At 47.1% G+C, this 15,642-nt stretch overlaps 1 protein-coding gene across 4 annotated transcripts in view; it reads left to right on the forward strand.

Moving 5' to 3' along the window:
- Positions 1-15,642, forward strand: part of LGALS9 (galectin 9) — a 40,430-nt gene that overhangs the window by 7,388 nt on the left and 17,400 nt on the right. For 3 of the 4 annotated variants that reach the window (XM_037880333.2, XM_037880334.2, XM_037880335.2), the window contains 4 exons: positions 225-313; positions 1,777-1,987; positions 7,978-8,066; positions 9,527-9,737. In XM_037880333.2, coding sequence (XP_037736261.1) covers positions 225-313; positions 1,777-1,987; positions 7,978-8,066; positions 9,527-9,737 — 600 coding nt within the window. Of the gene's footprint in view, positions 1-224; positions 324-1,776; positions 1,988-3,909; positions 4,201-4,956; positions 5,015-7,977; positions 8,067-9,526; positions 9,738-15,642 lie in introns of all 4 variants that reach the window. The other variant, XM_037880338.1, reaches the window with a different exon arrangement.

Raw genomic sequence — 15,642 nt, forward strand, 5'->3', positions numbered from 1 at the left:
CTTTACACAGAAAAGTCATGCTCTCTAGGAACGGTCCTCAGAGAGAAATTTTGCGGCATACTGACTTCAGTTCATCAGGCTGGAATTTGTAGTGACTTGCCGGCAGAGGAATCTAAATCCACAGCCAGATGAATGGGAGATGAACACCAATTCAGGATTAGAAAAGTGATTTAAATATTGTAACCCTTTAATGTACACTGTGTTGCTTTCTTTCTATTCCCCAGTCTCTCCCATTTACTGGCTCTATTCATGGCAGTCTTCGTGATGGCTTGATGGTTATCATCAGTGGAACTGTTCTTCCTCCATGTGACAGGTGTATGCTTGTAGGTATACAGTTGCTCCACTCCTGTGCCTAAAATGAACTGTTGAGAATAATGGAATGTTTCTACTCCCTGGATATGACCAGGAAGAGGTCATGAGGTTAGCTCTAGTGACATAGAGGAATTTATCTGTGCTAAAGTTTCCCCCATTCCCAGAAATACTGATCCAGTTCTTATCTGTTGACACAGAGTCGTTCAGATACGCCTTTGAGAGCGTGCCGAAATCATGTATGAAAAGATGGTGAACTGTGCATTGCTGATAGCTCAGAGATCCAAATTCGAAAGCGTTTTGAGTTCCTGGATCAGGCCACCAGAGTCTATATGTGTCATAGAATTGATATTCTCGTCTCATTGTTGGTGTCCAGAGATATAAAGTCTTTATGCACAAATACTGTAGGTGAATGTGTATCCATTACTGGATTTAGACATACAACTAACATCACTGCAGTACGGTACTCCCTCTGCTGACCATCTTTATTGCATACAGAATATAATCCCCGATTCAGTAAAGCACCTGCTAAACCTTAAACACATGAGTAATCACATCTCTGTTCAGAAGAATATTTGAGATTAAGTACTTTCCTGAACTGGGGCTTTAAAAAGGCAAGTTAGAGTTCACATCTTTTGGTATAACATAAACTAGTCACATTACTATTTTTAGGTTCCTTTATAAAAATTGTGTGACCAAAACATTGCTTCGTCTCCTCCATCCTATTCTCCCAATAAGAGCCTGATCCGTCAAGCTGCTATTCTCTTGAGTAATTTTTACTACTTTAAATCAACAGGACTACGCAAAGGGATAGGGTTTGCAAGATCAGGCCTGACGTTACTATCATTGATACTATAGGAAATGCACCTTTGGGAGATGTGCTATGGCAGCAATAAATAGTTCCAATCTTATAATATGCCAATCACGCAGTTACCTGAGAAGGAAGGTCAGTTAAAACAATCGAAATATCGCAAGAGGCTCAGTAGCGTTGAAACATGCATTCTAAATATTCAAGTTGTTGGTTTGAGCCCTGATCTCACAAATATTTACTACCGGGAATAGTCCTAAACATTATGATTAATTCATATTATACAATTCAACATTATAATTAATAAGTTCAGTGGGACTAGTCATGGGAAAAAAATCTCTGCCCAGAAGTAAGTGTTTGGAGGATCATAACCTTAGTTGGTTTTCAGCAGGATAAAATCAGTTAGAACAGGCTTAACTACTATGTATGAACACCGTGAGGTTTTTGTTGTTTGTTTTCACAGTAGAATAGACTGTGATCCTAAATTACTATGTTGCTTTAGACTTTCCACGCAGAAATGTTGTAATGACAGAAGAGACATCTTTGAGAGGGAGCAGAGGCCAGTCCTCTAGAAAGACTATTTTGGATACAAGTGAGAGCACACTAGATTTCTTAACTATGCTCAGTTTAGTTCATCTTTGTACGTTTTTCCTTCACAGGTTCCAGATAGACTTTCAGTGTGGATCCTGCCCAATTCCTCAAGCTGATATTGCTTTTCATTTTAACCCACGATTCGAAGAAGGTGGATATGTGGTTTGCAATACTTTTGAAAGACAGACTTGGGGAAGAGAGGAGAGGAAATATGAAATGCCTTTTTTTAAAGGTCACCCCTTTGAGATTCGGGTTTTGGTAAAACCCGACTCGTTCCTGGTAATTTTTTTAATACTGTATTTTACTTGCAAATTATTTTTAAAATTATTTTTAAACAGATGTTAGTCTGGACCCTTCAGGCTGTGGGGAGCCCCCCTGAAGCCATGAGTGGAGTGCAGTGCAAGGGTCTGCAAACAGTACATCAGTTTGAAGGCTCTGGACCTTAATTTTTAATATCAGTAATTCCCTTTTCTGTTGTACTCTTGCCTTTTAAAATTTCTGTCTAGCGTTATTACAGCAGACCGCTTTTCTGAGTTAATATGGTAAGATGCTTCCTCATTTGCCTTGGGCATCAGATTTAGATTTAAATATTTTGTTGCTAAAAATAATGAGAGGGTGCCCAGCCTTTCAGAAAGGGGCAGTGGAAGCAGAGGAACTCTAGGGGTTGCCTTCCTGTGGCAACATGCAAAAGTAATGGGAAAGTGATGCATTCTTAACTGTTCTTTAATAAAATTATCAGCTAGGAGAGCCAGCACCATCTGACTAGCCAGTTCTCTGTCTAGTACAGTTTGAGATCCACTACCCAAAAGTTATTTGCACATTTTAGAAATATTATTCACAGAAACACAGGGCTGTGTTGCCCATCCCTTTTTAGTAGAACTCCCAGACACATTTCAATGGGAATGACACAATAGTCCCAATATATAGGGCTCTTTATATCCCAACACAGGTTAGGGACAGATTCTGATACCCTTACCCACATCGAGTGGCACTTTACTGTGCGTATGCTATGTTGAGAACTGCTCGGTGGTCCTGATCTTCAGCAGGCGTGTGTGACGCTGATTTATGCTAGTTGAAGACCTGGTCTGATGTGAGTTAAGGTATTAGAATCCTGCACTTGTTCTCTTAACGATCTAATATCTTGGATCTAACATTGTTTTTTTATTTTAAAGAAGAGCTTATTTTAAAGAAGATGCTGTACACACCCATAGTAAAAGACAGTTCTCCTCCTAGAATGCTCAGACTCTAAATAGACACAATAGAGAAGAGAAACAATGGGGTGAAGTGACATGCCCAGTGTCACACACCAAGTCCATGGTCATTAGAAATAAAACCCAGCCTGTCTCCCAATCCTCTAGACCACATAGTCTCCCCTACATTATAGTAGACATACTAACCATTAAATGCAGCACTTCTGGCATTGTAAACATAAAAAGAATTACAGGAAGGGTGGCTGGCAGAACAGAGAAAGCACAAGGGTGACAGTAACTTCACGTGGCTGCTCAGCAGCTACATACCAGCTTGAGAGGTCTATTCGCTTTCTTTTATGTCATATCCTCTCCCCAGAACCTCACTTTTCATGAATCGGAAAGCAAAAGTGTTGTTAAAAAAAATAGGGCTTTGAATGTGACAAGGGGGTAGCCTGGAAGACAGGTTTGCGGAGGAGTAATGACTTGGAGGCCAAATCTGCAGTGAGCATGTCTGAGTAGCTCTACTGAAGTCACTGGAGCTATGCCAAGCCTCTAACCCTGAAGAGTTAAGTGATGCCCTCAGGCATCTAAACTAAAACTAAAAGCTTGACCCCCCAAGTTACCGAACTGTTAAAAATGGAACGTTTTTCAGTACTCGGTAAACACTATATCCCATACAGGCCAAACCTCTGTGCGTATGTCTGCACTGCATAGTAAACCTTGGCTGAGACTCAGCCCAAACTCATCTAACTCACCAAACTCACTGTCTACACACAGTGTCTTCTGACTTGCACCAGAAACCTCTCAGGCCTGCAGACTTGCCCAGGGATACAGGTCTGAGTCCGAGGCCCACTGTGGCATGGGTCCATGGCCACTCATTTTGCAATATGGGCTCAGCTGAAGCTCAGGTTGTCAGGATTATGTTTGGAGAGTCCACCAACCCTATCACACAATCCTCTAATCTGGTGCATCCCAGTCTTTCCTTCCGCAATCTTCTTACTCAATTCCCAGAACAGAAGCAACCTCCGGATTCAAATAGAGCTGCTGGACATTTAACCCTTCGTGTCCATGTGGACAGCTCAACTGGCAACACCGTTCACCCTATGGTGCGTTAGCAATGGCCAGCACGGACACCGAGTCCTCCATCCAGTGTGCTGTGTTTTGGAGGGCAATTCTCCCTCCTCGTGCCCTTTGTAAAGCAAACGGTTTGCCACTGTTTCTCTCCGCTCTTCCGACATGGCCCAAGATTGTGAATGTGGGTCCCATCTTGTGCCCCAGTTTCCTGTGCTGGTACTACTTATGGTACGTGTCCTAATTACAACCACCCCAGTCTCACAGCCTGCCCCACACCTCCTTGTCAGCAACTACTTCCTCCCACTTCTCCATCCCTGTGCCCCTTCTCCCTGCCTGCGATCACCCACCTGCATGTGCTCCCTCCAGAGCCTGTACAACCCCTTCCCCTGCCCGCTCCCCTCTCCCCACAACCTGCACAACACGCCTCCCTGCCTGTGCCCCCAACCTGTGCCCCCCCAGCCTGCTCCCCCAGCTCCTGCCCGCACCATCCCCCCTCAGCCTGCGCCCCCCTCTTCCCCAGCCTGCTCCCCCAGCTCGTGCCCGCACCCCTCCCCCCTCAGCCTGCGCCCCCCTCTTCCCCCAGCCTGTAAAACCCCTTCCCCTGCCTGCTCCCCTCCCCCCTCAGCCTGCGCCCCCCTCTTCCTCCAACCTGTACAACCCCTTCCCCTGCCCGCTCCCCTCTCCCCACAGCCTGCACAACACGCCTCCCTGCGTGTGCCCCCCACCTGTGCCCCCCCAGCCTGCCCCCCTCTCCCCCAGCTCCTGCCTGCACCCCTCGTCCCTCAGCCTGCGCCCCCCTCTTCCCCCAGCCTGTGCTCCCCTCTTCCCCAGCCTGCGCCCCCTGCTCCTCCCTGCACCCCTCCCCCCTCAGCCTGCGCCCCCCTCTTCCCCCAGCCTGTGCGCCACCCCCCCGCGCCTGCCCCCTTCCCACAACAGCTTCCGCTTCCCCTTCCTCCGCCGCTCTCACTCTCGGTTTCTCTTTAGTCAGAGGGTGTCTGCTCCAGTCGCTCCCATGGCTCAGCTGGCGCCCTACTTTAAGCCGGTGAGTCTCTCTCTCTCTCTGGGGGGGGCCCACGGGGAGAGGGACCCCTGGGCTTGGGTGGGGCATGGGGGGGGCAGGAGAGAGATCGGGGAGAAAACAGGAAGAGTTATTTCTTGTCCCCTCCTCCCACCCCCGTTTTGTAGCCACTGAAGTGTTTCTTGGGTTTCTCTGTTACCCCCAAGTTGCTCGCCCCTGCCTGAGTTGGGAGCCATCGCTCCTCCCAAGCCCCCTTCAGGGCCAGGCTGAGTCACACGCTGAAAGTGACCAAGGGCCAGATTTCCCAAGGTGTGTCAAGCGCCACAGATGGGCACCTAGTGGGATTTTCAAAAGCAACCGGGCACCTTGAATGGTCCCTTGGAATATGCACTAGTGACTTATGCTAAACCAGTGGTTCTCAACCAGGGGTACGTGTAGCCCTGGGGGTACTCAGCGGTCTTCTAGGGGGTAGATTGACTCATCTAGGTATTTGCCTAGTTTTGCAACAGTCTCCATAAAAAGCACTAGCAAAGTCAGAACAAACGAAAATTTCATAGACAATGATTTGTTTATACTGCTCCGTATGCTAGACACTGAAATGTAAGTACAATATTTATATTCTGTCTGATTTATTTTATAATGATATGGTAACAATGAGAAAATCAGCAATTTTTCAGGAATAGTGTGCTGTGACACTTTTTGCATTTTTATGTCTTATTTTGTAAGTTTTTAAGTGAGGTGAAACAAGACAAATCAGACCCTAGAAAGGGGTACAGTAGTCTGGAATGGTTGAGAGCCACTGTGCTAAACTATCTTCTCTTCACCCCTGTATTTAGCTGTGACACTCCGAGTACCTTTCCCAGAACCAGAGTTCTGTGTAGCTGGAAAGCTTGTCTCTCTCACCAACAGACATTCATCCAATAAGAGATATTACCTCATCCACTTTGTCTTATCCAGGCACCAAATTCGTAAACGTTTTTGAAAATCCATTAGGCCCCTATCTATATCTTTAGGCACCTAAATACACTGGGAAATGTGGCCCCAAGTGTCCCGGGTCTGGTAGAGAAAGTAATATGCCACCAGGGTTCAGAAGGCAGTGAAAGGGGATGGGGTCACAGCGGTTCATGGAACAGATCCTGGGCAGTCTTCCTTGGAAAAGACATTGGGCCCAATGTATCGCTGCTCTAAACAACAGTAATACCAGGGACACATTTGTCCGAGTGGCTGCATTTCTCACTTTTGGACTAATGCATTTCACAGCTTCTTGGAAAAAGCCAGGTGCTCTTTAAGAAATATGATTCTCCACTACCCTGCACCTTGTGTATTCATCTACATCTGCATGCAAAACACTGTCAAATCAGAATCTCTGCCGGCAATATCTTTGTACACCCACTTTGCACAGGTGCAAATAACTACCTCAGCTATGAGGCAGAGGAGAATCAAGATCCCATGTTTCCTGAGTGCATCTTTGAGGGACAGGAAATGGACAGCATTGAGCAACAACCCAGAGACCCAAAATCAAAAGGCGCATTGCTTCCGGGGTTGGGGTGATGAATGATCATAGCAAAGAAATCTGTTGAAGCAAGAGGAAATCTGTCTTGTTAGGTTCCTTACAAATAAATGCTTGCAAGTTTTGCACCTATAATCTTCTCTTCGTATTATTCTTTTACCATTGATATAGGAAATTGAAGCATGCTTACACTCAAGTCCTCTGACAAAAAATGTTACACATGAAAGAACTAAGCCTGAGAGAAAAAGAACCTCAGATTAAAAAAAACAACTATTTTTTAAAACCACAAAGTCAGTGTTTGTTGTGTGAAAACTGGAATGAACTTGTTTTTATACTTCCGTATGCAGAATAGATATAGTCTTCTTAGGTAACGTTGTTGGGCTGTTTGCTTGTTTTTTTACTTCATGCAACTTCCCTTTTTGTTTTGAGCTTCCGAGTACCACTTGGAGAGTCTTCTTCCAAAGCTACTATTCAAGCTTCTCTGAGTAGGCTAGTATAGGGTGTTTTTGCCTCTTCTTACTCCTGGATGGATCAGTGATATTGTATCTGAGGGCATGTCTACACTACAAACTTAAGTCAACCTATGTTAGGTCAATTTACAGCCACCACAGTAATGACTGCAGTGGTTCACGCTTACACTACCCTCCTTCTGTGGGTGATGTGTGTCCTCACCAGGAGCGCTTCCACCAACTTAGGGAGGCAGGGGGGCTGACAGCCTGGGCTCTCAGCTCTGGGCGCAGCTCCCCACCGGGAGCCCACCTGACCCCTGGGCTCCCCGCTGGGAGCACAGCTGCCCCTGGGTTCTCAGCTCCATGTTCCTCGCCGGGAGCATGGGAGCTGCCCCGCGCAGCGGGGCTCACAGCTAGGAGTGAGGAACCAGGCAGGCACAGCCCGGATCGGAGTGGGGAACCCAGGCAGCAGCCTGGCTGGGAGTGGGGAGCTGGGAACCTGGTGGGCAGCCAGGCTCTAGCTGGAGTCCCAAACCACCCCAGGCTGACAGCCCTAGCAGTGAGCAGCTTTCTTGTCACATTTACAGATGGAGAAACTGAGGCACAGGGAGGGGAAGTGACTTGCCTGAGGTCACCCAGGACGCTGGGGGCAGAGCTGAGAGTTGATGCCAGGTGTCCTGAACCAATCCATTTTCCTGTCCGCCAGGCCACACTGCCTGGTAGGAAGGAATGCTGACTGTTACCACTAGGATCGACAGAGTTTTAGCTGTTTCATCTTACGTAGCTGGGCTGCAAGGGACAAGCCTTTACACAGAAAAGTCATGCTCTCTAGGAACGGTCCTCAGAGAGAAATTTTGCGGCATACTGACTTCAGTTCATCAGGCTGGAATTTGTAGTGACTTGCCGGCAGAGGAATCTAAATCCACAGCCAGATGAATGGGAGATGAACACCAATTCAGGATTAGAAAAGTGATTTAAATATTGTAACCCTTTAATGTACACTGTGTTGCTTTCTTTCTATTCCCCAGTCTCTCCCATTTACTGGCTCTATTCATGGCAGTCTTCGTGATGGCTTGATGGTTATCATCAGTGGAACTGTTCTTCCTCCATGTGACAGGTGTGTGCTTGTAGGTATACAGTTGCTCCACTCCTGTGCCTAAAATGAACTGTTGAGAATAATGGAATGTTTCTACTCCCTGGATATGACCAGGAAGAGGTCATGAGGTTAGCTCTAGTGACTCAGAGGGATTTATCTGTGCTAAAGTTTCCCCCATTCCCAGAAATACTGATCCAGTTCTTATCTGTTGACACAGAGTCGTTCAGATACACCTTTGAGAGCGTGCAGAAATCATGTATGAAAAGATGGTGAACTGTGCATTGCTGATAGCTCAGAGATCCAAATTCGAAAGCGTTTTGAGTTCCTGGATCAGGCCATCAGAGTCTATATGTGTCATAGAATTGATATTCTCGTCTCGTTGGTGTCCGGAGATATAAAGACTTTATGCACAAATACTGTAGGTGAATGTGTATCCATTACTGGATTTAGACATACAACTAACATCACTGCAGTACGGTACTCCCTCTGCTGACCATCTTTATTGCATACAGAATATAATCCCCGATTCAGTAAAGCACTTGCTAAACCTTAAACACATGAGTAATCACATCTCTGTTCAGAAGAATATTTGAGATTAAGTACTTTCCTGAACTGGGGCTTTAAAAAGGCAAGTTAGAGTTCACATCTTTTGGTATAACATAAACTAGTCACATTACTATTTTTAGGTTCCTTTATAAAAATCGTGTGACCAAAACATCGCTTCGTCTCCCCCATCCTATTCTCCCAATAAGAGCCTGATCCGTCAAGCTGCTATTCTCTTGAGTAATTTTTACTACTTTAAATCAACAGGACTACGCAAAGGGATAGGGTTTGCAAGATCAGGCCTGACGTTACTATCATTGATACTATAGGAAATGCACCTCTGGGAGATGTGCTATGGCAGCAATAAATAGTTCCAATCTTATAATATGCCAATCACGCAGTTACCTGAGAAGGAAGGTCAGTTAAAACAATCGAAATATCGCAAGAGGCTCAGTAGCGTTGAAACATGCATTGTAAATATTCAAGTTGTTGGTTTGAGCCCTGATCCCACAAATATTTACTACCGGGAATAGTCCTAAACATTATGATTAATTCATATTATACAATTCAACATTATAATTAATAAGTTCAGTGGGACTAGTCATGGGAAAAAAATCTCTGCCCAGAAGTAAGTGTTTGGAGGATCATAACCTTAGTTGGTTTTCAGCAGGATAAAATCAGTTAGAACAGGCTTAACTACTAAGTATGAACACCGTGAGGTTTTTGTTGTTTGTTTTCACAGTAGAATAGACTGTGATCCTAAATTACTATGTTGCTTTAGACTTTCCACGCAGAAATGTTGTAATGACAGAAGAGACATCTTTGAGAGGGAGCAGAGGCTAGTCCTCTAGAAAGACTATTTTGGATACAAGTGAGAGCACACTAGATTTCTTAACTATGCTCAGTTTAGTTCATCTTTGTACGTTTTTCCTTCACAGGTTCCAGATAGACTTTCAGTGTGGATCCTGCCCAATTCCTCAAGCTGATATTGCTTTTCATTTTAACCCACGATTCGAAGAAGGTGGATATGTGGTTTGCAATACTTTTGAAAGACAGACTTGGGGAAGAGAGGAGAGGAAATATGAAATGCCTTTTTTTAAAGGTCACCCCTTTGAGATTCGGGTTTTGGTAAAACCCGACTCGTTCCTGGTAATTTTTTTAATACTGTATTTTACTTGCAAATTATTTTTAAAATTATTTTTAAACAGATGTTAGTCTGGACCCTTCAGGCTGTGGGGAGCCCCCCTGAAGCCATGAGTGGAGTGCAGTGCAAGGGTCTGCAAACAGTACATCAGTTTGAAGGCTCTGGACCTTAATTTTTAATATCAGTAATTCCCTTTTCTGTTGTACTCTTGCCTTTTAAAATTTCTGTCTAGCGTTATTACAGCAGACCGCTTTTCTGAGTTGATATGGTAAGATGCTTCCTCATTTGCCTTGGGCATCAGATTTAGATTTAAATATTTTGTTGCTAAAAATAATGAGAGGGTGCCCAGCCTTTCAGAAAGGGGCAGTGGAAGCAGAGGAACTCTAGGGGTTGCCTTCCTGTGGCAACATGCAAAAGTAATGGGAAAGTGATGCATTCTTAACTGTTCTTTAATAAAATTATCAGCTAGGAGAGCCAGCACCATCTGACTAGCCAGTTCTCTGTCTAGTACAGTTTGAGATCCACTACCCAAAAGTTATTTGCACATTTTAGAAATATTATTCACAGAAACACAGGGCTGTGTTGCCCATCCCTTTTTAGTAGAACTCCCAGACACATTTCAATGGGAATGACACAATAGTCCCAATATATAGGGCTCTTTATATCCCAACACAGGTTAGGGACAGATTCTGATACCCCTACCCACATCGAGTGGCACTTTACTGTGCATATGCTATGTTGAGAACTGCTCGGTGGTCCTGATCTTCAGCAGGCGTGTGTGACGCTGATTTATGCTAGTTGAAGACCTGGTCTGATGTGAGTTAAGGTATTAGAATCCTGCACTTGTTCTCTTAACGATCTAATATCTTGGATCTAACATTGTTTTTTTATTTTAAAGAAGAGCTTACAAGAGCCTGGGCTGTGAATGGTGTCTTTGGGTCTGATTGCTGGTGAAAATGGGAAGTAACTCAACTGATGTGAAATGGTGTGAAAAGCACCAGGCCCATTTATTCCTTAACACGTGTTGCTAACTGAACTGGGTCTTTATGCTGCATTGTTTTATGATCGTTTGTACTATGTCTTCTTGTGGTGATGTTATGTAAGGGAATGACCAGCACTGTAAGCCTGTATCGTTTTAGCCTTGTAAATGTGAAGCTTGCTGTACAAGACTGCTACAATAGCCACGACTTCCGTAGTGTATGTAAATGGAGTCTGTAATACGGTGAAAATTGACATTTTCTTTTCAAATGTGATGTAAACTTTGTACAGTAAATTTTTTTTATATTTTCTATCAACTGAGTTTGTCTTCCAGAATTGCTATTAATTTAATTAAAATTGTTAGTATTAACAAAGGGTTAGTTTATGCAACTGGCAAAAAAAAAAAATTGCACTCTACGCTAATGAAATTCTGGATATTTAGGATTCTTTTCTGTGAATAAATCTCTGCTCTGAATAAAACAAAAGTCATGGAATTGTGGGGTGTTTTTGTTAGACTTATGGTTGATTTACGATATAAGCAGATTTCCAAACTGACTGAATATTTTACACTTCATATAGCACCTTTGGTGCTGAAAGATCTGAGTATTTTACAGATACATTATTTTAGTACAGGAGTGCCTCGAGAACCCAGGAATTCCTTATGCCAGATGCTGTACACACCCATAGGAAAAGACAGTTCTCCTCCTAGAATGCTCAGACTCTAAATAGACACAATAGAGAAGAGAAACAATGGGGTGAAGTGACATGCCCAGTGTCACACACCAAGTCCATGGTCATTAGAAATAAAACCCAGCCTGTCTCCCAATCCTCTAGACCACATAGTCTCCCCTACATTATAGTAGACATACTAACCATTAAATGCAGCACTTCTGGCATTGTAAACATAAAAAGAATTACAGGAAGGCTGGCTGGCAGAACAGAGAAAGCACAAGGGTGACAGTAATTTCACGTGGCTGCTCAGCAGCTACATACCAGCTTGAGAGGTTTATTCGCTTTCTTTTATGTCATATCCTCTCCCCAGAACCTCACTTTTCATGAATCGGAAAGCAAAAGTGTTGTTAAAAAAAATAGGGCTTTGAATGTGACAAGGGGGTAGCCTGGAAGACAGGTTTGCGGAGGAGTAATGACTTGGAGGCCAAATCTGCAGTGAGGATGTCTGAGTAGCTCTACTGAAGTCACTGGAGCTATGCCAAGCCTCTAACCCTGAAGAGTTAAGTGATGCCCTCAGGAGTGGGCCTCTTCATTGGCAATTGAAGGCATATGGGACAAACTCTTTTGTACGTTGGTGTTCCTGATCATCTACCCTCCAGGAGAAATGGCCTGTGGTCTGGGATACTCCCGTCATGAAAAGAGGGAGGCGAATAACTAACTTTGAAGTGGAAAAGGGTGAGGCTAAAAAATCAGGAATTGGAAATTGTGGTCTCCATACCATGGGCTAGGGGGCCAGTGCAGCTGCATTGTAATCAGTGCTGCCATGCCGATTCTCCGCTGATCGCCTCACCCAGTGATCTCCTCTATTCCAGCAGAAGAGGGATGTGCTAAAACTGCCCCAGGTTATGTTCAGCCACAGGTTTCCCAGCCTCGCTATTGTACCAAACCGGCTGTATCGGAACAATGATATGTTCGAGATCCAAATCTAGCTCTAAACTCTGCAGCTTGAGCCCACTTCTTATTAAAATTCTCTGTTGGTGACATTAGTTACACAACCATGCAAACACCGAATGCCTCCCAAATACTCAAGGCTAACCTCTGTTCTCTTCAACTGCACTGGTGTAAATCCACTGAAATAGATTTAACACCACATTTTACACAAGTGTAACTAAGAGCTTGACCCCCCAAGTTACCGAGCTGTTAAAAATGGAATGTTTTTCAGTACTCGGTAAACACTATATCCCATACAGGCCAAACCTCTGTGCGTATGTCTGCACTGCATAGTAAACCTTGGCTGAGACTCAGCCCAAACTCACCAAACTCACTGTCTACACACAGTGTCTTCTGACTTGCACCAGAAACCTCTCAGGCCTGCAGACTTGCCCAGGGATACAGGTCTGAGTCCGAGACCCACTGTGGCATGGGTCCGTGGCCACTCATTTTGCAATGTGGGCTCAGCTGAAGCTCAGGTCGCCAGGATTATGTTTGGAGAGTCCACCAACCCTATCGCACAATCCTCTAATCTGGTGCATCCCAGTCTTTCCTTCCGCAATCTTCTTACTCAATTCCCAGAACAGAAGCAACCTCCGGATTCAAATAGAGCTGCTGGACATTTAACCCTTCGTGTCCATGTGGACAGCTCAACTGGCAACACCGTTCACCCTATGGTGCGTTAGCAATGGCCAGCACGGACACTGAGTCCTCCATCCAGTGTGCTGTGTTTTGGAGGGCAATTCTCCCTCCTCGTGCCCTTTGTAAAGCAAACGGTTTGCCACTGTTTCTCTCCGCTCTTCCGACATGGCCCAAGATTGTGAATGTGGGTCCCATCTTGTGCCCCAGTTTCCTGTGCTGGTACTACTTATGGTACGTGTCCTAATTACAACCACCCCAGTCTCACAGCCTGCCCCACACCTCCTTGTCAGCAACTACTTCCTCCCACTTCTCCATCCCTGTGCCCCTTCTCCCTGCCTGCGATCACCCACCTGCATGTGCTCCCTCCAGAGCCTGTACAACCCCTTCCCCTGCCCGCTCCCCTCTCCCCACAACCTGCACAACACACCTCCCTGCCTGTGCCCCCCACCTGTGCCCCCCCAGCCTGCTCCCCCAGCTCCTGCCCGCACCCTCCCCCCTCAGCCTGCGTCCCCCTCTTCCCCAGCCTGCTCCCCCAGCTCGTGCCCGCACCCCTCCCCCCTCAGCCTGCGCCCCCCTCTTCCTCCAACCTGTACAACCCCTTCCCCTGCCTGCTCCCCTCCCCCCTCAGCCTGCGCCCCCCTCTTCCCTAGCCTGCTCCCCAGCTCCTGCCCGCACCCCTCCCCCCTCAGCCTGCGCCCCCCTCTTCCCCCAGCCTGTACAACCCCTTCCCCTGCCCGCTCCCCTCTCCCCACAACCTGCACAACACGGCTCCCTGCCTGTGCCCCCAACCTGTGCTCCCCCAGCTCCTGCCCGCACCCTCCCCCCTCAGCCTGCGCCCCCCTCTTCCCCAGCCTGCTCCCCCAGCTCCTGCCCGCACCCCTCCCCCCTCAGCCTGCGCCCCCCTCTTCCTCCAGCCTGTACAACCCCTTCCCCTGCCTGCTCCCCTCCCCCCTCAGCCTGCGCCCCCCTCTTCCCCAGCCTGCTCCCCAGCTCCTGCCCGCACCCCTCCCCCCTCAGCCTGCGCCCCCCTCTTCCCCCAGCCTGTACAACCCCTTCCCCTGCCCGCTCCCCTCCCCCCTCAGCCTGCGCCCCCCTCTTCCCCAGCCTGCTCCCCAGCTCCTGCCCGCACCCCTCCCCCCTCAGCCTGCGCCCCCCTCTTCCCCCAGCCTGTACAACCCCTTCCCCTGCCCGCTCCCCTCTCCCCACAACCTGCACAACACGCCTCCCTGCCTGCGCCCCCCACCTGTGCCCCCCCCAGCCTGCCCCCTCTCCCCCAGCTCCTCCCTGCACCCCTCCCCCCTCAGCCTGCGCCTCCCACTTCCCCAGCCTGTGCGCCACCCCCCCGCCCCCCCCCCGCGCCTGCCCCTCTCCTACAATAGCCTCCGCTTCCCCTGGCTCCGCCGCTCTGACTCTGGGTTTCTCTTTAGTCAGAGGGTGTCTGCTCCAGTCGCTCCCATGGCTCAGCTGCCGCCTTACTTCAAGCCGGTGAGTCTCTCTGTCTCTCTGGGGGGGGGCCCACGGGGAGAGGGACCCCTGGGCTTGTGTGGGGCATGGGGGGGCAGGGGGAGAGGGACCCCTGGACTTGGGTGGGGACTGAGGGGGCAGGAGAGAGATGGGGGAGAAAACAGGAAGAGTTATTTCTTGTCCCCTCCTCCCACCCCCGTTTTGTAGCCACTGAAGTGTTTCTTGGGTTTCTCTGTTACCCCCAAGTTGCTCGCCCCTGCCTGAGTTGGGAGCCATCGCTCCTCCCAAGCCCCCTTCAGGGCCAGGCTGAGTCACACGCTGAAAGTGACCAAGGGCCAGATTTCCCAAGGTGTGTCAAGCGCCACAGATGGGCACCTAGTGGGATTTTCAAAAGCAACCGGGCACCTTGAATGGTCCCTTGGAATATGCACTAGTGACTTATGCTAAACCAGTGGTTCTCAACCAGGGGTACGTGTAGCCCTGGGGGTACTCAGCGGTCTTCTAGGGGGTAGATTGACTCATCTAGGTATTTGCCTAGTTTTGCAACAGTCTCCATAAAAAGCACTAGCAAAGTCAGAACAAACGAAAATTTCATAGACAATGATTTGTTTATACTGCTCCGTATGCTAGACACTGAAATGTAAGTACAATATTTATATTTCATCTGATTTATTTTATAATGATATGGTAACAATGAGAAAGTCAGCAATTTTTCAGGAATAGTGTGCTGTGACACTTTTTGCATTTTTATGTCTTATTTTGTAAGTTTTTAAGTGAGGTGAAACAAGACAAATCAGACCCTAGAAAGGGGTACAGTAGTCTGGAATGGTTGAGAGCCACTGTGCTAAACTATCTTCTCTTCACCCCTGTATTTAGCTGTGACACTCCGAGTACCTTTCCCAGACCCAGAGTTCTGTGTAGCTGGAAAGCTTGTCTCTCTCACCAACAGACATTCATCCAATAAGAGATATTACCTCATCCACTTTGTCTTATCCAGGCACCAAATTCGTAAACGTTTTTGAAAATCCATTAGGCCCCTATCTATATCTTTAGGCACCTAAATACACTGGGAAATGTGGCCCCAAGTGTCCCGGGTCTGGTAGAGAAAGTAATATGCCACCAGGGTTCAGAAGGCAGTGAAAGGGGATGGGGTCACAGCGGTTC

The sequence above is a fragment of the Chelonia mydas genome, chromosome 17, assembly GCF_015237465.2.
Source record: "Chelonia mydas isolate rCheMyd1 chromosome 17, rCheMyd1.pri.v2, whole genome shotgun sequence".
Classification (NCBI taxonomy): Eukaryota; Metazoa; Chordata; order Testudines; family Cheloniidae; genus Chelonia; species Chelonia mydas.